Raw genomic sequence first — 24,895 nt, 5'->3', positions numbered from 1 at the left:
ATCCCAGCACTCGGGAGGCAGAGGCAGGCTGATTTCTGAGTTCGAGGCCAGCCTGGTCTACAGAGTTCCAGGACAACCAGAGCTATACAGAGAAACCCTGTCTCGAAAAATCAAAAAAAAAAAAAAAAGTATGTATCATGACAATGGGGGTCTAGCTCTCATCTGATTGGCATTTGTCGACACTCTCAGAGTCCATAGAATAAAATCTTCAAAGTGTGTGTGTGTGTGTGTGTGCTCGCACGCAACTGCCTTAGAATCACAGTGTGAGGTCAACTATGCACAGCATAAGTCTCACAATCTTTAATTGTATGACAATACCACCTACTGATAAAACAACATTTTTAATTAACTTCACAACAACACACAGCAGGACTTTCAAAGCTGTGATTTTGAAGTTAAGTTTAATGTGGGTTTCTAACTGCATTAAAAAATATTTATATAACTTATCAAAAAACTACAAGGGAAAAAAAAATCAAAAACAGTGTCCAGAATGGTCCAGGTTAGGGAAGAAATACAGACCCACAGGATAAACTATTCTAGAGTTTAAACAACACACACAAATGCTGGAGAGACACTGATGACACGGTCTTTGGAAGGATATGGTCATTCCATCACCTATGCTACCATTTGTCTGAATATAGTAGTCATTAGCTTACTTGACCCTGTATCTGAAGGTCGTTCTCAGATCTAGGCCAATCTGGGGCAGGTTGGCTGTTCCTTAAGAAACCGGGTGGCTTTGTGTTTGTCCCCAGAAGTCCGGCTGCCCAGCAGGTGAGAATTACAAGGGGAACCTTGGAGAATAGGTTCATCGTCAATTCTATAGATAATGCCAAATCGCCTTCCAAAGACGATGGATCAATTTAGATCCCCACCAATAATCCATGAGAGCACTTGTTTGGCTTCTTCACCCTCAGCCATAAATAGTTGGCATTAAACTTTTACATCCTGGCCACTTTAATGGGCACCTCATTTCAACATGTTTAAGGCTCATCCAATTTATGCTTTTTAAACATGATTCTCGGGATGGCAAGTGGAGGGTAAAGGCATGTTCTGCCAAGCCTGATGCCCTCACGTCAATCCCCAGGACACACACGGCTACCGCACGTTGTCCTGACGTCCACGGGTGTGTGTGGCACACATGCACGCCCCCTGGTAAACGTAAAAGTGTTTCTCACGGCAATTTATGTTTTCCTGACTCAGCTCCTCTACTATTGGCACATATTTTCTCCTGTGAATTCTGCTTACGTTGTTTATTTTCTATTATATTTTTACTCTTTTCCCCGTTAATTTGTATTTTTATTAGCGCTATAGTATTAAACATTATCATTTGTATGTTAGGATTGTTTTCTTATTAATTATATTATTGTATGTTTAAGTTCACATTTTTCATTGGCTTTTGAGACAGGGTCTCAATATATAGCCCAGGCTGGCCCTGATCTGGCAATTCTCCTGCTTCAGTCTCTTGAGTGCTAGGACTACAGGTGTATATCCTGCTCAGGAAAGTTTAATTTGATTTTTACATATTTTTAAAAATATTTTTGTGGTTAAATTTGTTTGATCTTAGAAATCTCCCCCTCCTTCTAACTTGATTCTGTTTTTAAGATTTTAAGACAGTGTCTTGTGTAGCCCTGGCTGTCCTGGAACTCACTCTGTAGACCAGGTTGACCTTGAACTCAGAAATCTGCCTGCCTCTGCCTTCCAAGTGCTGAGATTAAAGGCGTGCACCACCACCGCCCGGCTTTGCTTGGTGTTTTAAGAAGACTGATTACAATACCCATCTATAACTAAACTAGCCATTTCCTCTTATTCCTACAGTTACTTTTTTAAAGAAATGCATTCCCCTTAAATGCACTTATTCCTCTAAGTGATATGAAGATGCAGCTCATCTACCAGACAAGGTCACTATTTTTTGACAATAATAAATGTTCCACTCATCTGGACTGATTTCCACCATTACCTGTGATATACGCCAACGTCCCAGTTACTTGTGCTTCCCTATTCTCTATTTGGGTTCGCCGGTTTGTCTATTCATTTGCCAGTATGGCTGTTTTAATCGATACAGCTTATGGGATATTTTGAGAGATAAACGGTCTAGTCACCTTCACTATTCTTTTGCAAAATTTCCTCAGCAGATTATTTATTTATTTATTTATTTATTTATTTATTTATTTTCCCGGTAATTTATATGATTGGCTTGTTGAGTTCCTGGGAATCTTTGAGATTTGATTGAAAACATACCAAACACGTATTCCCTTGGTGTTAACAGACATCTTTGCACTGACTCGTCCCTTCTAGGAACATGGCGCGTCTCTCTACATCCCACAGAAAAGCCTGGCAGCTTTCTTCGTGGTTTAGAGCGTGCAGTTTGATTACATTGCTTTGCATGGGGCCATGCATACTGCTTAAAAGTTGTGCTCAAGAATCGGAGCATATGGTCATGTTTATCTCTAATAAAGCAGGAATAATGTTTCCCCCTCCTTTTCTAATCTCGATGCTCTGTCCTCGGTCATGCTGAGGCCTGTGGTTAATAAAGGCTCGTTACTAAGAAACGAACCACAAAATAGAGGCCAGCCTGTCCTTATCAGATCAACATCTGGCTTTCCTAGCAAAACTGACCAACGGGAAGGACTGCAAGGGAAAAATCCGGACCCTCCTGTCAGCCCACATGCCCTCCAGGCACGCACACTGCACACAAGCAGGCGCACACACTCTTTAGGCAGATTGAGCAAGCAAATGGTTTTGATTTTTAAAGGAAGAGTTGAGAAAAATAAAGTCGACTGATTGCTTAGGGTTGCCTTAACCCAGGGTGTAACCAGTTTTTCCCCTTGGCAGCTGGGTCTGTTGGTTGTAAATTAAACTACTTCATTGGTAGCTGGCATTTCCTTTGACTCTCTTGTGCCTCTCTAACAATTTAGGATTTGCTGTACAGTATGTGTTTTGCACTGATGTACTGGACCTGTTTTGGATATATCACCTGACACTGAGTTCCCTAATCCTGAAGCCCCAGCTAGTCGTCCAGTGAACCAAACGCCCATTAGCAGCTACTCCTGGGCACTGTAGATGTGTATCAGATAGAGCACTTTAAGGTCACTTTTATTAATTTTGTTTACATATACGGGTAAGTATGTGTGTAAGAGAATGTATGCTACGTGTATTCAAGTCCCTAGGGAGGCCAAAAGACGACCTCCTGAAGCTGGAGTTACAGGTGGGTACCAGCCACTCACATGGGGCTGGGGACCAAACTCAGGGCCTCTGGGACAGAAGTATGAACTGTTCCAGTCTCTGGAAGCTGACTCTGAGTAAGCGACAACAAGAAAGGAATGAATGCCAGGGGCAGGGCATGGCATCTGCCTTGAGACCCTGCCAAGGAATGGAGCAAGAAAGGAAAGAAGGAAAGAAACACAGGGTTATCTCGCTATACCACATTTATTTGCATGCCCATCACTCACAGGCACTGGGTAGTTCGTGCCTTTTGACTACTCTGAGTAACGTTGCTATAAGCGTTGTTTGTACAAGCGTCTGTTTGAAAGCCTCTTCAGCTCTTTGAGGCCTGTACCTAGAAATGGAATTGCTGCTTCCCTGAGAACCAAACTGTTTCCCATAGCAGGGACACCATTTTCTATGGCTATCAGCAACATTCAAGGGTTTCAATGTCTCTGTCTCCTCACCAGCACTTGTCGCATTCTATTAAACTCTATTATCTTGTAGGGGCTGGAGAAATGGCTCAATGGTTAAGAGCATGTGCCATTCTTTCAGAGGACCTGAGTTTGATTCCTGGGTGGCTGGGGGGATCTGACAGCTCTGGTCTCCGCAGGCACGTTCAAGTTCAGCTTGAGCAGTTTGGCTGGATAAAAGGGCTTGGGGGCATATACCTGTGTGGTGGAGCCCTTGCCGAGCTGGGTGAGGTCTTGGGCTCAATCTCCAAGACTGAAAGCAACAAGACTGTGCCTTCCTAGCGGTGTGAAGGAACGTCTCATTCTGGTCTTGATGTACTTTCCTTTGTGGCTAATGATGTCAAACACACTACCACTCTGCCTCTAGGCTATTTTCTACCCTCAATCTGTTTGTCTCCATCTTTAACCCTAATTACAATTTAAAAAACGAGTAGTGGATAAATATCAGTCACTTATTCATCTCATAGTGGCTCTTATTGGGGAAAAATAAAAATAAAAAACCATCTCGACGGAATCAATAAGACTGCACGTGGCATGATTTAGTGTTGTCTAAAAACCTGGTACAAGAATCTAGTATTCATAAGAACATTTTGACTTCCACAGTTGAACACAGGAATGAGACGTGGGGGACCGACAGCCACAGGAGAACTTACTGCGCCAGAAGTTATTGTCCCAATATGTGTGGTGGGAAAAAAAAAAAAAATCGCTGAGCAGGACATGTGGTGCACACATTGCAATCCCAGCACCTGGAAGGCTGGGACAGGAGGATTGCTATGAGTTTGAGGCCAGTCTGAGATCTGCAGAAGAAAATACTGACTATGCTCTAAGGAAAAACCACCAGAATTTTACAACAGCAAAGAAATGACATCACTGGACCAAAACCTGGGGCCTCTCCCTTAGCGACTTAAGACACATTAGGAATTTTCCTCAACAAAGAGAGCCCTGTAACAAAGGAAGCCAGAGATGTTTGAGATGCTATTTATGGCTCTGTAATCCCGAGTTTATTTACCTTTCTCTTTGAACAGAGAACATGTTAAGCAAAGCAGTTTGTTTTTTCTACAGCCCCTTGCAGGTTTTCAAAGTCCTTTTTGAGCAGATCTCCTTTGGCTTTGATGTCAGTTTTGTGAAATGGACCGCCTGCTTTTCCATGGGGACGCTGAGGCCAGACTGCACGGCAACCAGCAACGGTAGAACTGAGAGGTCAACGGAGGCCCTGGCACTGTTCAGGTGACTAGGATGGTGACTACGTATGGGGTGGGGGTGGGGGGAAGCCCGCTAATCATCCTGTAACAATAGTATTGGTAAACGCCAGTGTAAATGAGATTTGCTATAGCCTGCCTGCATGGTCAAGAGCCTCTAGCTTAAAACCCCTATCAAAGTGGTTGTAATTCAGAGGCCTTCCCTGTCATACATAAGGCTCTGGGTACATTCCCCAGCATTGCAGCAGCAACAGCAGCAGCACCCCACAAAAACCAACCAACCACCACCAAAAACCCAAACAAACAAGCAAACTAGCGCGTGTATTTCCTTCTCGGTACCCACAGACAATCTGAGCAGTGGCTCCCTCCCCACAGACGTCAGTTTACTGAGGACCTGGTATCTAGATACCGAGGACCTTAGATACCAAGGGTATCTAAGCCAGAACTGGCAATGTCATGGAGAAAGGACAGGCTCCGCTTCAGGTGGCCCTTGTCTTCAGCAAGGACAAGACAAGGGCCACCACACAGGGGACTCACTCCAGAGTAGCTCCTTCCCAGTCTAACGTCGGTTCTCTTCTGCCTAGGTGCTCTGCATCTGAGAAGGGCTCACCACTCAACTGCAGCTTGGGGATCCAGTTAAAAGGAGGATTTATCAACCACAACCCAGCAACACTCCGAGCATCTCTTAGAAAAGACCACTGTCTTCCTTCTGACAGGGTCTTGATCCTCCTGCCTCAGCCTCCCTAGCGCTGGGGTTAGAGGCATGTGCTACCATACCCAGACTCACACTGTCACTCCAAGTGAAGCCCCAGACAGTTCCCCAGTGCCGGGCAGACGGCTGTATCTGTAGCTAAGGCACAGATGGCTTTGTGGCTTCAGGTCGGGATCATGTTGTGTAACAAATGACAACACAGAAACCAGTCTTTAAACCGGAGGGAGCTACAAGATGTTCTCCCTGTGGGGGAAGACACGGGCCTGGCTGCCAGAGGGGACTCGCATGCAATGTGGACTCACTCTCCTCTACACGGAGAAGCCAGCAGAAGGGCCTTCAGAAAGGAAGCTGTCTGTGTGTTCTCAGTTTTCTGGTTTTGCAGTGTCTGGGATACAACCCAGGGAAGTACTCTAGCACAGAGCTACCTCCCCAACCTCCTCTTTGGTGATGGAGTTGAATTTGCTTAAGTTACATGTACATGAAATGCAGCCCTTCCCCCCACCGCCCCACCCCCACACACAGTGTACCAGAAAGCACATTGAGGAACAGCTAAATATTGTGATTTTCCTCAGAAGTAAGAAATTCATCTTCAATTTACCCCCTGCTGTATCTCAAAGGCCTTGGGTAGGAAGCAGGGGCATCTAGCACTGGGTGTCTGCAGGATGCTGTTGGGGCACCCACAGCTGCCTCTGGAACTCATCGAGAATTCACCCTTGAGGTTGATTTGAAAGGTCAGCATGCAAATCGGATGGGCATCTTCTTCAGAAGACCGGCAGCATCAATGCCAGCCCTGAGGCTTTCCTGGCAGGTCCTGAGGGGAAGTGTCTGAAACCGCAGCACCTCCCAGGAAGGGTCCAGAGACCACAGGCCCTGACTTTGTTCAGTTCCACAAACACATCCCTGTCACTCTGTACTCTGGCCTGCAGGCTTCCCTCTCCTACAGAGCTCATGTCTAAGAGACATTTCAGTGACTCACAAAGCAGGGGAAATCATGAAAAGGCTCTCTCCGTTGCATCTATTGCTTTGTTAATGTTTATTTGTTTTAGATGTATTTATTTTTTATGTATATGTGATCTACATGTATGTCTGGGTACCATGTATACCTAGTTTCCTCGGAGGGTGTTGGATCCAGTTGGAGTAATGGATGGGTGTGAGCCACCATAGAGACGATGGGACCCTAAGCAGCTCCTCTCCAAGAGCAGCAAACACTCCCAAGCACAGAGCCATCCCTTCATCCCCACATGGCTTTTCATTTCTTCCCTAACAACCTCATTCTCCAGGGATGCTGGTCCCTCTCCCTGGCTAGGAGGAGGGATACCAGTCAGAGTTCCAGTCAGGGGTTGGTTGGGACTGTCAAGGTATACAAGCTCTAACGTCCACTTGGTTTCCAAAGAGAATGTCACCTCAGTGGACTTCCACTAGCTCTGTGTACACACTGAAGAGAAAGAAAACCAAATTTTCCGCTTCTGGGAAAAAAAATTGTGACCCCAGAGGAGGTAAATATTCTGACTAAAGGTCAGTGACGTGTGAACTCCTTATCTAGGAATGCACTGTCAGCAGCTGGAACCAAGCCAAAAACGGTGTCAGGATATCAGCTGTATTAGCCCAATAAAAGTTAACAAATGTGGGTTCCACAGAGCACACGGTGAAAGCGAGGCACAGTGCCTACTCTTCCGGGGCCTGAGACGGAGCACAGCACACAGGCGCATCAGGAAGCTGCTGTCACAGAGAAAGAAGGGTGGGCAACAGGGTCCCAGAGGCAGAAGGCAAGCAAGGCATGAAGGCATGCAGCCTTGTGGGTTAAGGAGTCACCAGTTCAAGATGGAGTCTGGGGGAGGGAGTACAGGCCCGTGACTCAAGCCGCCGCCGAGGCTCTCCTTGTTATTTTACACTTTTAAGACTCACTAACCCCACCCCACCCTTAACTGGAAGTTAAATTAGCAACAAACCATTAATCAACTGTCAAAAATGCATTTGGAAACCATGTGTTTCCAAAGTGCTAATTGAGTTTGCTGGGAGCGCTCTGTGGGGGCTTTTCCCATGCAGTCAACAGAAAGCCATTGCTTTGCTCTCCTGTTTTCTACAACTAAAACTGCCTTTTGAATGGCAGTGTAGTTAGCATGGTAATTATTTCAATATTCACATTTGGTGATTTCTAAATGAGGGCAGAATGTTAATAAAATCATACTGGGTCTCTCTCCAAAGATAATGAGACCCCAGAAAGTAACGAAGAGAAAGGCAGAGGCGCGTCCAGAAAAGCGGCAGGTGTCTGCTTTGGGGAAACATTTTTTTCTGGCTGGCTGGGGTGGGGCACACAGGAATAATACTTTGTTGAGGTGGCAAAGCTGAACTGTCTGTCTGCCTGTCTGTCTGTCTCTGTCTCTTTCTCTGCCTCTGTGTGTGTGTGTGTGTGTGTGTGTGTGTGTGTGTGTGTGCGCACACACTTAAGGGTTTTTACCAGACCAGAGCCTCCCCTTCCCAGCTGCCCAGTTCTGACACCCAGGACTTTAGCTGAGCCTAAGCCCAGATTCCCTTTCTGGGTTCCTCCTCCCCGGCCTGACCAGGTCAATATTAGGTCTTCAGAGCCACAGCCTCCAGACGCCCTTTCTCTTCAGGAAGTCCTGGGAGCACATCTCTCCAGTCCCCAGGGCCCCAGGCCCTCGGCGTGTGCTCCCAGTGCGGGGATGACTCCCACCCATCCCCAGGCCCTCGGCCTGGCTCCCCTGGAGGCAGACACTGCAGCTGCTGCTCATTACAACCTCCTGTACTTTGCTAAATGTTCTATTCTGGATTTGCTGGATTCAGCACATGAAAATTCCAACCCAGAAATGATTCTGTCTCTGCTTGAAAAGGGGAGCTGGAGAGGGCAAGACAGAAACCATCTTCTGTCCCTGCAACTGGCTTCGAAGCCCAGCGAGGGGCCACTAGGCACAGCTGGCACATCTGTGGATCCCTTGTGTGCCACGGGCAAGCTTTTAAACAGGAACGTTGGGGAGAACAGACCCATGAACGACAGTCAAACCACCTAAAATGAAACCATCTGTATATTTCTGCACTAAGTTCAAAGAAAAAGCTCTCAAACCCTTGGGAATGTATTCGTGTGTTAAATATATCTGATCCTACAAGATGCATTTCCTGGCTGGCTACAGAGCCCAACAATCCTCTCCATCTCTTGGATATGTCTCTCTTTGGTTTTAACTCTTTTTTTTTTTTTTTGGTTTTTCGAGACAGGGTTTCTCTGTATAGCCCTGGCTGTCCTGGAACTCACTCTGTAGACCAGGCTGGCCTCGAACTCAGAAATCCACCTGCCTCTGCCTCCCGAGTGCTGGGATTAAAGGCGTGTGCCACCACACCCGGCTGGTTTTAACTCTTAAGGGTGGTGGCACAGGGGGGTGTTGCCAGTAGGCCCCAGGGTTCAGCTGGACAAAAGGTATCCCCTGAGGAACTAGGCCTGTGAATGAAAGTCACAGATGCTTGGTCTAACCCTGCAAAGCCTTGCAGCTCCAGGTAGAAGGCTGCCTAAGGGTCAAGCACAGGCCCCAGGATTCAGTGTGCTTAGACTTCACAGGGAAAACATTGCCACCGTGGCAAACCTTTTTACTGAAAAATTACAGATTAAAAACAAAGCAAAAAAATTAACCTGCCTGTTCTGGCCAAACAGGGCACATGTTGACACAGCACACAGCACACCTCTGTTGTGTCCCCATGTCCTCCAATGACTTCCCTTCTGTCTGGAGGACACATACAGAGTGCCACAGACCAGTCTCTGTGCAGTCCACTACTGCCTTTGGCCGCTACCCAGCCCAACGCCACATCTGTGCCAGACTTTGAAGGGAGGGAGATAGGAAGTGGAAAGTCCCATCTCTCTGCCATGATTCCCAGTTGGGTCAACCTGGGCCACTGACATATAAAACTGCTGGGTTATCTACAGACCGATCTTTTACCAACACTTCAATTAAAAGGTGACTTTGAGATAGGGCTGGAGAGATGGCTTAGCAGCTCTTCCAGATGACCCAGGTTCAATTCCCAGCATGCACGTGATGGCTCACAAAAGAATGTAGATCAGTCCCAAGAACCTGGTACCCCCTTCTGACATTTTTGGGTACTGTACACACATGGTACATATATACATACAGACATACATGCAGGCAACCTATTTCTATTTTACACATAAAATAGAAATACGGGGGAAAAGCTAAAGATGACTTCAAGGATAAAAGATGACTTCAAGGATTAAATTTCAACATTTGCCATCAGCACTTGGTGCTGCGTGGTGCCTTCCTTCAGTATTCAGAAAAATAAAAACCTCACAGAATGACACGTTAGTTAGACAAAAGACATGCTCTTACAATATTTAATAAAAATTATGCTTTTGTCAGTAACTATATCGATCATTATTAAGAACCTGACTCTCTTTGTGTTCCTAGGGAGTTCATATCATGGGGTGGAGATTAGAAAGGCAGACTACTAATACTCTCTAAGGCTCATGGGGCTTGGGCAGATGAGTCTGTACTGGAAACATCTGCACCACAAGCCTGTTGTTGTTTCTCCCCAAATCATCTGCAAACTTAACAGATGCACAAGCAAAACAATAGGATTTTTGTATTTGAGACAAAGCATTTAAATGCTCATCTGGGGACATGCCCTGTCAAGGAGCCGGTGAAATTAAGAAAAAGAAGTGCATCAGAGGGGTCATCCAGGCACTGTCCCCACCCCCCACAGGAAAGCACACTGTTAAACTCCAGCCTGTGGACAGTGTGGGCTCAGGAGCACCGGGTGTTCCTAAATACAGGAAATCTATCTAGGTGAGAGAACCACCGTCCTGAATAAATGAGATAAAGACGGACTGTCTAATTAATGCTGCTGGGTGAATGAGGACAGCCGTCTAGAACAACCGTAAGCTGGGGTCACGCCTCACAGTAAGAGGAGATCAGAAGGATCAAGCATTTAAAAGTGAAAATAAAACCATGCATGTGATATAAGAAATTCAGATTAAAAAAAAATAATCTGCAGCAAAGCAGGATTTCTTTCTTAGAAAGGATTACCTTTCTAGGAAAAACAAAAACTCCACAAGGCACAAAGAAGCTATTGAAAATGTTGACTATGCACACATTACAAAACTCTGCATGGCAAATGCCACATGCAAAGTCTAAAGGCAAAGGACAAACCAGGAACAAATATTTGCAATTCCCATCACGTAGGCCTCATTTCCCTGGGCTATCTGGAGCTCTTGCAAATGATCAGAACTGGCTAGTGACCACCAGGGCATTGGCCAGAGGCTACCAGCAAGAAGGGACACAGAAAGAGGCTCTTAAATGTATTATTAAAATGTCCCTTAAAAAAAAAAAGTACAAAAGGAAATCACAGAGAGAATATCTTTCATCCACCCCCCTTGGCAAATATCCCCAAGATTCAGAGTCCTGATTGCCATGAGTTTGGGCATAACCGGGCCCTCACATGGTGCTGGGGGGAGAGGCAGGACGGCAGCCACTGACAAATTTTTCTCCAGAAGTCTCTTTGACCCCACAGTTCCGTTTCTGGTTTATCGGACACTAGCATGAGTGAATGCAAGTGATTCACTGAAGCACTGGCAAAGCTTGCAAGGAGAAGATGGCCTGACTATTCAAGGACTGCTCAGCAGCTAACAGTGCTAGAGAAAACCAAAACCAGGAAGAGAGAATGGAAAGAGCTGGGGGTGGGGGTGGGGGAGAGCAGGTCTGTGTGACCACTGGGACCCTGTTTTGTTTTATCTTGTTTTTAAAGGTGGAAAGATGAACGCAAAAGCCCATGGAAGCGAGACACACACAGAGGAGACTGTGAGAGAACAGCCCCTGCTCCCAAAGTGGGGTGAGTCGCAAGGGGGAGACGGAAAAGGTGCAGCTGGGGCTTTCAGTGCAGCTGAAAGAGGCCACTGTGGAGGATGGCTGCGGGTCAGCCCCGCGGAAACACAGTCCTCTCCCAAGGCACAGGGAAACACTGCCTCCAATGGCCAACAGTGCTGCCCTTCGTTCTCAACTGGTCTATGGTCTTGACACTCCGGCTTTTTCCTCCAGCGTCCAGGCTATTCCAGTGTCTACGGATATCGTTGCTTCCAGCTTGAAGGTCCCTGCTTCCCTTTCTCACCCTGAGGAATGAGTCCAATGTCGTTTCTGGGAAATCAACAGTCCATGTGATCTGACCTCCTTTTCTTCCCCTACAGACATTGGACTCGTGGGTATAATCAGACAGCTGTTGTCACCAGACCATGCATATGACCTGGCTAGAAGCTGGCCACGAAGCAGTGGTGGAGATCAGAGCACTGGGATTAGAAGCTCACTAGCAAACACCACCAAAGGGCACAATGGACAAGGGGCAGAATATGGGACAGGTGCAAATGCTAAACAGTATGAAGTTCATCTTTGGGAATTACAGGAATGGTCAAAGCCGAGCCACAGCCCTGGGAACAGGGGCACGGGGGCCTGATAGGGCGCAGCAGAGCAATCACCTTTCTTAGCATCCTTAGCCTGGATGCTGGTTGGAGGCCCTGGACAGATCTGGACAGGTGAGATGCACTGCTGGAAGACAGAGCCAGTTACTGCAACGGTGCTGTTTACACCGGCTCCTGTCCTCACTGACCTCGGTGCTCGCTCGAATACCTTCCTGTCTATCTGAAGCAGAGCCATCCTGCAGATAACTCAAAGCCCTTCATCCAAGGTGCCACCGTACCAAGGTCCCTCCTCCCCCTGGAATCCTTCATTCCTGTCCTGAAATTACTCATTCTGATAGTTCGTGTTCCTGCCAAAATCTACAAACATCAGCATGAATTGCTTCTGTGCAAAGGAACAGCTGTGTGGAACACAGCCTTCTAAGATGGTCTTTGTTCTCAAGTCTCCGAGAAAAACTGTGGCTCAATACCAGCTGCTCTGGAGGCTGGGGCAGGAGGATTGCCCCATAGTTTGTGCCACATAGTGAGTCCTAGGGCAGCCTGGGCTCCATAGTGAAACCTTGTTTCAAAAGGAAGAAAAGGAATACAGTTGGAGATGCACACATCTTTTGTGTGTGTGTGTGTGTGTGTGTGTGTGTGTGTGTGTGAAAAAGACACATGCAGAGAGTTACTGTTACATCCCTGCCCTTAAAAGAGCTGGAGATAAGACCAGTAAAGGGGAGTGGAGGAAAGAGGAGTTGGATACAGAAAGATGGGGGTTGGTGATAGGGGGTGCAGGGGCCTCTGATGAGAGGAAGAGAGAGGAATTGGCTATAGAGAAGGTCTCAGAAGATGCAGGGGATGCAGTAGATGCCGGGGAACAAGGGGATACAGGGGATGCAGGGGCCTCTGATGGACTGTGAAGGTAGAACTAAAGAGCACCCTGAGTGAATCACAAACACAGACAAGTAGGTGGAGTGAACAGAACATATGAGTAGCTTACCAGATACTACTGGTCATTAATATGCACGTTTATTTCTTTATAGAGAAAAAATATGTTCCTTTATTCAAAACCAAGAAAGGAAAAGCACACACTGCTATGGCCTGATCATTCCAAATTAAAAAAAAAAAAAAAAAAAAGACTTAGGGTTGTCAAAATGGCTCAGGAGGTAAAGGTGCTTGCTGCCAACTCTGACAACCTGAGTTCAATTCCTGGAACCCTCATGGTGGAATAAGGGACCTGACTCCTGCAAGTTGTCTTCTGACCTTTACAAGAGTGCTAAAGCATGTGTATATGTATGCATACACATATACATACATACACACACACACAAACACAATGAACATCTAAATACAATGCTTAATAAAAGTCTTTCATTTCATATAGTACGAGATCACCAAGCAAGTTGTATGATCCGACTAAGCACAGTAGTCTAGGGGCTTGCTGGAAGGACGACATTTTAGTGTCACTTGTCACAAGAAGTCAAGGTGGTTATGGAACCTCTTCCTTCCTGGGAAGCTACACACGGTTCCCCATCAGCCACTGACCTTGGGAGAGGTTCCCCCAAATGTTGCAGATCATGAACTTTCAGAATAGGCATCCCCAGAAGTTAAGTAGCCAAGCCCGATGTCATGTGTACACTGAGCCAGAGCCCTTCACCTGGGTGGAGACTGAGGGTGTTTCACAAGCCTGACTCTCCCATCTCTGTGACTTAATTGTGACATGGCAGGTTGCCACCGCAGGTAGCTGAAGAGCTCTAAGAAGGCTCAGTGCCCAAAACAACAACAATAACCACCACCAAAACCAAACAACAACAGAACAAAAACTTCTTAATCCAGCAGGAATCGGTCATTAGGTAGACCTCAACCAAACCTGGAGAGTATAAACTTTCTATGTGAGTAGAAACTTGCCGGAATTTAGTGGAGGGACAGATTTCCCTACAAACCATGGAGAACAGATCCCAAGTGGTTACTACACCACCCCTAGATTCTCATCCCAAAGTCATCTCCATCCCACTGCTGAAGACACAGGGCTCCAAAGCCAGTGCTTCACTCTCTGTGGCAGCATGCTCAGTCCGTCCTCACCGATGACATGCTGGCAGGAAATCTGGAAATCATACCTATTTACCCTCGAGAACATATTTTATCAGAGTTGATTTCTGCCTTACTTATACCCACTGTTTGTGGTATGAAGTAGAATACCCACTGTAGCGGGGACAGAGATGCTGAGAAGAACAGATTGAGATAAAAATTGGTAACTACTAAATTCATAGCATCAATTGAACACGAGTCGCTGGTGAAAGCAGTCTATGTTTAGCAATTTGGGGCTTCCTAGAAAGCGGGGCTGTGTCTGCTTCTGGATGCCAGAGAAATTTTTAGACCAATACATATTGAAAAGGACCAGAAAAGTAGACGTGGTCCCAGGTAAGACTTGTAAATGAAGCTTAAGGAAAGGACTATAAATAAAGGAAAGTTAAGGGTGACCAGGAATCCAAGATGGATGCTGGCACTCAGTCTGGGGAAGACTGGAAGGGGAGGGTAACTTAGCAACGGACGGTACAGCAGGAGCAGGGCCCTCTTGCCCATCTCTGCATTGGGTTTGACAGATGCAGAGTAACGGCATCCACTGCAGCAGAGGCTTCATTTGATTCCCCCCCTGCGGAGCCAGGGTCTCATGGAGCTGTGGCTGACCCTGAGCTCCTGATTCTCTTGCCTCTACCTCCCACGTGCACATCCAGGTATGAGGCACAGCGGAGTCCTGACGAACACAGTCAGGCCTGATGAACAGGGTGTCAGGAGGGGGGAAGAAGTAGGAGGGGGGCGAGTTTGGGAAGCTGGAATTGGTTGCTATGGTGTGAATGACATGGCCTCTATTTAAAGAAAATGGAGAGATCATGAAAATTCTGAGTTCTGAACCTTCTTAGGTATTTTGGGCTTCAGTAATTTCTGAAAGAAGGAATAGAATCTTTACAAGAAGCTTTGATCTGGATCTCAGGTAGAGATCTGCAGCAGGCTCCTGGGAGTGACCTTGATCGACTCAAAGTAAGATGCTTCAAGGACAGTGGTACTCTCCTGCCTGTCAGGGTCTGCACTAAGATACACACAGAGAAGTGGGATGAATATCCCGAGTATAATCTGAGCTAGTTACTGGCAAAGTTAATAATTAACTTCAAATGCATACTCATTCACTCACTCACTCACTCACTCACTCACTCAGAAAACAAACAGCCTCACTATATGACAGACGAAGACTGTAAAAAACGGTGTGGTTAACATATCCTGCTTGCCTGAGGCTCCTTCAGTATTAGCATAGAAAGTCCCATGTCACTGGGTATTCTGGTGCACACCTTTAATCCCAGCATTAAGGAATCAAAGATCAGAGGCAAGTAGATCTCTGTAAGTTCAAAAAGACTTGGCTGGTCTACATAGTAAGTTCTAGGCCAGCCAAAGCTACATAGTGTGGCCCTGTCTCAAAAAAGTCCCATGTCTGCGCCAACCTGGGCAACCTAGGATATCCGATTGACCTTTTAACAAAGGACTGTATCCCGGGTTGATTTTGTTTTGTTTGCCTTGACAGTATGGTTGTGATAACACAATTTTCAGAAGAAGCAGCCTCAACCAAGGCTGACCATCAGCATTCAGTCTCAAGGAAGATGGCTTGAGTGTCTCATCTTCGAGCTTTCTAGGTAATTATGCTCTGAAGGTCTAAGGGCTAAGCAATAAGTGCATCTGAACAACGGAGAGCCTCTTAGAGCATCTACGGAAATATTTGTACAGCTCTTAGAATGGATAAAATCAGGTCAATGAAATAAAGACTTTTGGCAATTAGTTTATCCTCTGGAAAGGACAAAGCTTTAGTGTTCAGTAGAGGATGGAAGGATCTAAATCTGATCTGGAATGTGGGTGAACAAGATGGAACTAAGTGGAACTTAAGCCCGAGTTAATGAAATTCTTTTCAGCTTTAACTCCCTATAAATGAGCTGTGCTGGTTGCAGAACTTTACTTAGGAGTGGCTAGACCAGGGTTTGCTGACTGGCATAGGGGCAGCTGGCTGGCATAAGGATGGCAGGCTAGCCCTGGCTTTGTCTTATAAAACACAGTCAGGAGGAAAAGTGCAAGGGTGTGGGGTTTCTATATGAAGTCCTCCATTCTTTTGATAGAGAAAAGAACTTCATGTACTCTGCCAGAGACATCTGAATCAGTGTGGGGGTTTCTGGTAAGGTACTTCCAATTATTTAAAAGTTCCATGGCACACTAGGGCAAAAGTGCCTTTATCTTCATTATTTCTAGCAAACACTGTAAATACAGAACGCAGAGCCAGGGTTTTGTTTGTAGTGGGTGAAAGGAAAGTGGAAATGACAACACAGGAAGGGGTTGGGGGTGGAGGGATGCTGAGTGGCAAGGAACACCTGCTGCTCTTCCAGAGGACCCTGTCCAGTTCCCAGCGTCCTCTCTGGCTCTCAAACAAGTGTAACTTCAGCTCTAAGAGCTCTGATGCCCTCTTTTAGCCTCCATTGGGTACCTGTACACAACTACCATACCATCACGTAGACACATGTAGACACACGTAGACACACACACACACACACACACACACGGAGGGAGGGAGGGAGGGAGCGAGGGAGGGAGGGTGGAGGGAGGGAGAGAGGAGAGATAAAATCTCCAATAAGAATCAATATTGTTTGAGAGAAAAATGAAAAGCAGTTATTCTCTGCCGTATCAGGAATTCTTATGAAGTGAGTGAGCCAGGTGTGTGGGAGGAGGGGAGGAGCCACAGTCCAAGACCCGATGAAATCAATTTTCAAAAATGCCTCTAGAAAATTTCTATGTTACATCTTTAATGACTTAAGAGTCCCCCCCCCCACCTCCTACCCCAGCCAACAGCTAAGTCCAAAGAAGGAGATCCTCTAGTGTTTTAGAGCCAGCCACCAGAGACCATGGCAAGGGACTAAAACCACAGGTTAACTCCGGTTGAGACTGATTCAGTGGGAGCCTGGCTGCTCTGGGTCTGCGCCCTGGCGAGGGAGAACAAGGGGGCAAGGGGAGAAACCAGGGCTGACTCAAGGTGATCTCCTGAAGAGCCACCAGGTGTCGGCCGTTCGCTTGTGACTGTGTAAGGCGACTTCCCCAAAGCAGTGTTCCAAGAGGACACGGGGGTGGGGGGGTGGGGGTGGGGGCCCACAGGATGGTCAACTGTTGTTTTTGGCATAGTGTTGGAATGGGTGTGAACCTTGTGTCAAGTGTCAGGCATTTCTCAAACCCAAACAGTAACACTCAGGTCTAGGTGACACAGGTAACAACAGGTGGCAGGAGAAAGCTATTCTATTTCTGTCTCTGAGGAAGCCATAGACATGGCTAGGGGTCTGTCATACTGCCTTCCCTCACTGGATCTGAAAGGGGAACCTAACTGTCTCTCACATCCAGTGAAGATAGCAGCTCTTCTGCAGGCGTGTCTGTTAGTCCGGCACGCTCCCCCTAAATCCCTTCATCTTTAGCTAGAACATGGCTGGCACAGACATGCCCAGCCGGCTAGTGAGTGAAAAGGCACAGCCCGGCTTCCCATGGGGAAATGTACACACTGTAACAATAAGTGCCACCTGCTGCCTGGGTTCACTTTCCAACCTGCACCTGCCAGCAGAGACCAGCCAGGGCCCCAGGGGGAGGCTGGGAACAATTATGCCCTGACTAATTTAAGACCAGGAAAAAAAAATCATTTAACAAAACACACCTTCTTCCAGAGACAGGTCAGGGCCCTCTTGACAAACAGCTCTGTCAGTACTAAAGGGACAACTGACCCCCCAGGTGCTGCTGAACCAACTGGAGCTGGGGCAGTTTCTTGGTTTCTCTTGGCTAACACAGATAGCATTTGCCAAAATCTGAACCTCTTTCACCTACGTTTGCTTATGGAAAACTAAGAAACAGAATGAACCAGACTTAAGGCTGAGAAACCCCAGGAGCCCTGTGCTGTCTTGTCAGGCATGTGGCACTCTATCTGGGGTATGGGACATGTCCTCCAGCAGGGAGATGGAGGCAACGCGATTCTCGTGAAAGCAGATTCTCATGAGAGGCAGCCACTGGAAACAGAAGTTGTCTGTTGGAGACGGGAGAAGGACTCACTCTGACTAAAAGGGAGTGGGTAAGATAAGAAAGGGTTTTCTTGGAATCTGATGCAGCTTATGATTTTTTTATAAGAGTTATTTTGATTTATTTAGTGATTTAGCTATATAAGAGAGGTGGCTCAGCAGAGAAAGGGCCTGCCAAGCAAGCCTAAGGACTTGAGTTTGGATCCCCAACATCCACATAAAAGCCAAGCCATGGGGCGGCCATAACTCATGGGGGTGGGGGTGTGGCAAGGGACAAGGACAAGGACAAGGACAAGGACAAGGACAAGTGGATTCTAGCGATCACTAGCCAAGCAACTCAGCTGAACTGATAAAACTCCAGGTTCAGCAGACACCCTGTCTCAAAACATAAAGGTGGGGAGTGGCCAAGGGAGACACTGGATATTGACATTTGGCCTCCACATGCACATAAAAGCAGGAGTATTTGCACTCGCACGCACACACACACACACACACACACACACCCCAAGAAAGGGTACTTTGGTGGAAAACAAGAGAGATCTGGAGTAGCCAGAGGACAACAGTCCTGGGGGCAGGCCCTTCCTGGACTATGAGAGAGTGTTGTGAGAGACGAGGATGGACGAGTACGTGTCGACTTGAGGAAGCCAACCCAAGTACAATTATGACAACTGGGTGGGTCGGAGGCAGAGAGGCAGTGTGGGACACTCCCGGGGAAGCTGAAGGGAGTGGTAGTTAGACAGCTGAGCTGTAGGCTTAAGGTCTGTGGATTTTATTATATGCAAATGATTACCCCTAAAGTAGTAAAAAGAGAGACAGTGCCTGCTTGTTCTACAGCAGGGGTCAGAGAGGACAGACAGACAGGTGAAGTCTCCCTATCTCCCTGCTTAGCTTCTTTCCTTGTGCTATATTCTCCCCCGCCCACTAAGGAGCTTTTATAACAAAATCTTAAACTGCATCAGAGTCTAAGAAGCCGTCCCCAGCTTACCTATTCCCCTTAGACACAATGAGCCCTCCTCACATCTCCAGTGTATAACTTCTTTCATTTGTTTGTTTTTCCAAACAGGGTTTCTCTGTATAGCCCTGGCTGTCCTGGAACTCACTCTGTAGACCAGGCTGGCCTCGAACTCAGAAATCTGCCTGCCTCTCAGTGTATAACTTCTATTTCCATCCCCCTGGGAACTGTGAGCAGGGATGCCAGGACCATAGGAGGTTCATGCTAAAGACCGAGAAAGGAGGTCTGCCAGGCCCACTGGAATAGAAGGAAGTACACCCAGAGGAGCCATGCTGTCTGGGTTCCCTGGACCCAGGCTTGAACCCTAGTTTACATTTCTCTACATCCGTGTAATCTGAGCACTTGGAAGGATGACGCCAGATAGTGAACAAGTGGACAGCTTGGGGTGCACGGCAGGTTCAAGGCTGAACTGCTAGTATCAGACCCAGCTCATAAACCAAGGATTTAACTCAATGACAGACAAGAAAAACCCACAAGCCAGGGCACAGGTAACAGCATGGCAGAGCTGGGTTAAAGCAAGTTACCATTTGGGGCCAGGATGTACTCAGCTCAGCGGCAGAGGACTTGCCTAGCACATAAAAGGCCTTTGGGTCAATTCCCTGCAATACACACACACAGACACACACACAAAGAGAGAGAGAGAGAAAGAGAGAACAAAGAGATATACCATCCTGATTTAGTTGAAGGCAAATATATACAGAAGACCCCAGAGATGCCCACTCAAACAGCAATTAGATTAGAAGAAGAATTACGGGTGGTTTTTTGTGTGCTTTGTTTTCTGATTTTTTTTTATTCTGAAGAAAATGGAGATCTATATCACCCTTCAGAGTCTTCTCATTGCTCCTCATCGAGCTTCGGTCTGCTTGATTCACTAAAAGCAAACACTTCTGGAATTGCTAGGTAAATATTGACAGGTTGCTAAGTGAATAGGAGGTGCATCATCCCCGCTAGCAGCCCTCCTCCAAACATCACAGGATTGTCTGTGATGTATCTTTGCGTCAATTATTTAAATCAGACTTAAAAGCTGACTCAACGCCAAGAGGTGAACAAACAAACCCTCTCCACTCTTTCCTTTGAATGTTCCCCTTTCATCTGCTTCTTTCCTATCTGAGAGAGAGGCTCTGTCTGGATTTGCATGCCAGCTGTAAGCAGCCGCCTGAGCTGGGCTCCTGGGCGATGCCGGCATTCACTGTGAACCAGCTACTTGAACCTTCCAACAGAGGTGACTGTTTGTGGAGCCCGGAGGCGGCTTCCTCCTAGGAGAAGAACTTCAAAGTCCCATGAGAAGTTTTTTATCCACACTAGCCATTTCCTACCCTCCCTCAACTTCAAACACAAGTGAAGCCACTCCGGAAATGTGTCTCAGAGAAGCATGGTGGCTTCTACCAGAGAGTTTAGAAACTGGCAAGCAGGAACTGAAGGCTACCTAGTGGGGAACCCTGCTAACAACCCTTCCGTGGGACAGCCTCGCTCTTCTGCACGCTTCCCTGTATCCTGAGAGCACTCCTTGTCCACTTCTCTCCAGGGACAAGAAGGGGACCCACTCTCGACTCTGTTAGACTGGCTTAGTGTCAAGCACAGTTTCACAATCCTTAAAAATGACAGGAAAAAAATGAGTTTGGCTTCCAAGTTATTGAGAGGATCTGATGGCAGGACATATCTGAGGGGTGCTGAGTGTCACACACGGACAAAACTATGTGAGAACAGTTTGCTACAAATGACACGACCAGACTCTAACCAGAAGGAAGACAATGGGTAAAAAAAACAAAAAAACAAAAACACAAAAACACAAATCTAAGAGGAACAGGATCCCTTGGTTCCAAATGATTTGTCATGTTCAAGTTAGAAGGAGCTTGTGTGTTCAGAATTCCTGTAACTGAGAAAAAGGACCTGGCAGTAGATGTTCCTGGAGGTCTTTCATGCCTACCTTTTCAAGCCAAGGCTAACTCCTAAACAGTCAGCCCTCCTTTAACCTAGGCATCCTGCACCGTCCCAACGCAGGCTGTGCTGGAAGAAAGCCTGGGCGTTGGTCAGTGAAAGGGGACTCTGTGCTGCTGCCACAGGGTCAGGCTGATGCCTGGTAAGGATGGACCAGGGCCGTTCTACCACGCCAGGAGTCAGTCACCTCAATAGCAGTCTTGAGGTCACCACCACAGGCTCATGCAGGAATAGGAGTCACGAAATGAAGAAAGCCAAGGGAGACTGAAGGACTTCAAGTGCTTGGTTAATTTTAAAAGAAAAATCAGATAAGGAGGTAAGAGCTGCCGGAAGCAGCTGTATTTACGCCATGCACAAACAGGACAGACTCAATCCTTGATAGTATCTTTCTGGAGCCTGAACAAAGGCAAGGAGAGCTCCCATGGCTCCTCCCTCTAATCCTGCTGTCCCCAACCTGTGGGCACGTCCCCTTTGGTAAACCTCCATCTCTGAAAATATTTACACTACAATTTGTAACAGTCGCAAATCACAGTTATGAAGTACAAATGAAATAATTTTATGGTTGGGTTGGGGGGTCACCACAACATGAGGACCTGTATCAAACGGGTCACGGCATTGGGAAGGTTGAACCATGGGTCTAACTCCTCAGGAATCAATGCTGAGTACAAACACTCATGTTTGTACACAGATACATTTACACGGTTGTTGGATTGTTTGTTTGTTAAAACACTTTGGTGCTATGGTTTTGAAAGGGAACAGAGCCCCTCACCCAGACTCATTTATTTAAACAGGCAGTAGTGCTGTTCTGGCTGGGTGTGGAACCTTTTGGACATGAGGTCTGGATGGCAGATCCAGGGCCGCTGGGGTTTGAGGCCTGGCTCTGGCTTCCTGACTGCAGACACCAGGCACCTCACACTACTGCTCCAGCCTCAGGATGTTCCCACCCCAAGGCCTCCCTCACCGGGATGGACTGAATCCTCTCAACAGTGGGGCCAAGCAAAACCTCCCTCCCCTAAGCTCCTGTCAGTCAGGTATTGGTGACGAGAAAATTAACCTCACCTCTCCTCTCCTCTCCCCTCCCCTCCCCTCCCCTCCCCTTCCCTCCCCTCCCTTTCTCCCTCACCCCTCAAGACAGAGTTTCTCTGTGTAGCCCTGACTGTCCTGGAACTTGCTCTGGAGATCAGGCTGGCCTCAGAGATCAAAGGTGTGGCCCATTACCTCTCAGCATAAATTTGGTTTTCAAAAGCTCTCTACAAATGAAGAGGACTGAGGAACTGAGTCTGAAAGTAAGTAGAAAAGTCACCAGCTAGTCTAAATTAGTGAGTTATTCAAATGAAACATAGGAGAAAGAGTCAAAGTACAAAGTGAAATGCTGGACAATTTTCAAAAACACAGTTACTGTGCATTCCCTTGACAGAGTACACTTTAACTGCAAATACCGTATTATAAGATCACCACATCCTTAGAGACGGTACCTGGTGTGTGGAGCCTACTGTGATGGACAGGGTAGTTTTAAACACAAATATGATGACATTTATGTTGAACACACCTTCCCACGAGGATTAAGCAACATCCCTCTAGATCTAAAGCCATGGATGGCATCATAGCCACAGCTATAAGACACTGTGCTGGACCACACCAAACATCCAAGGGCCACGGGGAAGGTCCTCTGCCCTGGCTACTGGCCTCTGAAAATCAACCAAACGACCAGCATGCACAAAACACACACTTGACTCTCAGACCCCTCTATGCCCTGTCTGCTCTAGAAGAAGATCATTTGCTTTTCTGCTCTTCCCACCAAGTGTTAGAGACTTGCTAGACATATGCTAAGGAGACACAGTTTGAGGACACCTCTCTGAACAGCCATAGCCATTGAGGCTCAGTGGGGTGAATGGAGCAAGCTATGAGACACACAAATGGATATGGGGAGTTGATCAACTAAAAAGAGGGTGTGGAGTGCTTCAAGCCTGCAAGCTTGGTTGAACCCCAAAGGAGGACCCAGTTAACCTGAGTCGGTGGGACATTTAACACTGCCTGTCTTGGAGGCAGGCTGTGAGTCCCGATAGATCTCCCTACATCTTCTGCTTTCCTCTCTCAGAGGGCTGCAACCCACCTCCAAAATGCAGGTGTGGCCCACAGAGATCAGAGGGGGCACCCCCTTCAAGTGTGTTCCTTTGGTTAGTGCTCTAGACACTTTTTAGTGTCCAGGGGATATAGAGGACCCCATGACAAGGTCTTTGTGGTTCTCAGTGATAACCGCATCCCCAGATGAGGATGGCTTCTCTGTCCTCAGAGTGGCAAGAGTTAAAATATCCCAATTGGAGGAGATCAATTAAAACAATCTTTTTTTCTTCCTTCCAGGAGGTACCTGAATGGTGCTATCAGTCAAAAATTGGGCCAAGGATAGACCAAATTCAACCACTAAGCTAAATTTTAAAATTTAAAAATTACAATACAGGAAATACATACATATATCTAATTTCTCGCAAACTGTCCTAGGTTTTGTATCTACCTAAAAATGTCTACTCTTTTCTGCAAAGTCCTTGTCATGGATGATAATGATGATGACATCATGCTGTGAGGGACTGAATGTTTCCAAGCAACATAGATATGATTGTCTTCCACCACTCATTATTCAAACATTAGCAAGCTACCAAGACTCTTTTAAGCACCATTGTGGCCATTTCTCATCTATGCCTTACAGATACTATATGAGATCCATTTTGTTCATTTGTTTGCTTGCTTGTTTTGTATTTTGCAGTGCTGAGACTAGAACCATGGACAACAAGCGAGTCCTCACCCACTCAGCGGCAGCCTTAGGCAGCTCAGCCTTCTCTGAGCACCACACAAAGCCATGTCAAACAGCGAGTGGGGACAGGCAGGACAGTGAACTCACTCTTTGGTCAGAAGAGGACAGGATTTGAGCAGGAAACGTGAGAGCCCGGAGTCCTGGAAGTAGAGGTCAGGAGGGGCAGTAGGGCTCTTCAGGTTCAAACACCGCACGATGACGTAGAGAACGGCAGCTACGGCAGCCAGCTTCACCCCATCAAACACGGCGGGGAGCTCGGGGGTCTCTAGCATGGCATTCATCTTGATCTAGAAAACAAAGGCACAGGGTTCACAAACAAAGCCAGGACACGGAGGGTGGAGCCCATCTCATGGCAGAGGCATGACCCACTCTGGATATGTTTCACACATACCCACAGGGCGCTTGCGTGCTCCACAGACCCCCCCATCATCGCCCAACGGCACCAATGCCCAGCCAGTACCCATCACCAGGAAAACAGTTCTAAAGTGCCGACTAAGAAGGGTACTGTGTTCTTCCCGTAATCTCATGAGCAGTTCAGAACAAACAGGAAAACGTACAGTAGTAGAGTCTTTTTGAGAGTGGGGAGAAGCAGGGCGAGTTAGGGAGGCCTGGGGTAGTGATCTGCTGTTTCTGAACAAGCCACTTAAATCCCCGGAGACTTTAACAGCACCTGGAGGTACCAGGTGTGTTAAGTGTTGTTTCCAGCTTTGAAGAGCAACATGGGACCGTGGGCCCACATCTCTATTTTCAGAGTGGGTCAAGAGAAAGCCTCCTTGGCCACACACATCCATTTGCTCCACGGAGTCCACGGCTCTGGAGCTCTAGTTCAGCCTTGGCTCAAGTCATGGTAGTCCTGGCTCCTGAGGCTTTCAAGCCATGTGAAGTGGAGCCAATCAATTAAAACAACCCTTTTCCTTCCTTCCAGAAGGTTCCTGAATGCAGCTATCGGTCAAAAATCGGGCCAAGGACAGACCAAATTCAACCACTAGACCAAAATTTAAAAATTACAATACAGAAAATACATGCATACATCTAACTTCCCGCAAACTGTCTTTTTTTTTTTTT

At 46.9% G+C, this 24,895-nt stretch overlaps 1 protein-coding gene and 1 long non-coding RNA gene across 2 annotated transcripts in view; both read right to left on the bottom strand.

Annotated features, from left to right (window-relative positions):
- The window catches only part of Abhd2 (abhydrolase domain containing 2), an 88,336-nt gene that overhangs the window by 40,477 nt on the left and 22,964 nt on the right, over window positions 1-24,895 (bottom strand). The window contains exon 3 of the mRNA NM_018811.6: window positions 23,918-24,117. Coding sequence (NP_061281.3) covers window positions 23,918-24,111 — 194 coding nt within the window. The 5' untranslated portion in view covers window positions 24,112-24,117. The remainder of the gene's footprint in view (window positions 1-23,917; window positions 24,118-24,895) is intronic.
- Gm39041 lies at window positions 18,725-22,175 on the bottom strand. Its single transcript, XR_882244.1, has 2 exons — window positions 22,145-22,175; window positions 18,725-22,080 (listed from the first exon to the last, which is right to left on the bottom strand). It is a non-coding gene; the product is annotated as a predicted gene, 39041 (long non-coding RNA).

Source organism: Mus musculus, chromosome 7 (genome assembly GCF_000001635.26).
Source record: "Mus musculus strain C57BL/6J chromosome 7, GRCm38.p6 C57BL/6J".
NCBI lineage: Eukaryota > Metazoa > Chordata > Mammalia > Rodentia > Muridae > Mus > Mus musculus.
The sequence above is the reverse complement of the archived record's forward strand: the minus strand, read 5'-3'. Positions and strand labels throughout refer to the sequence as shown.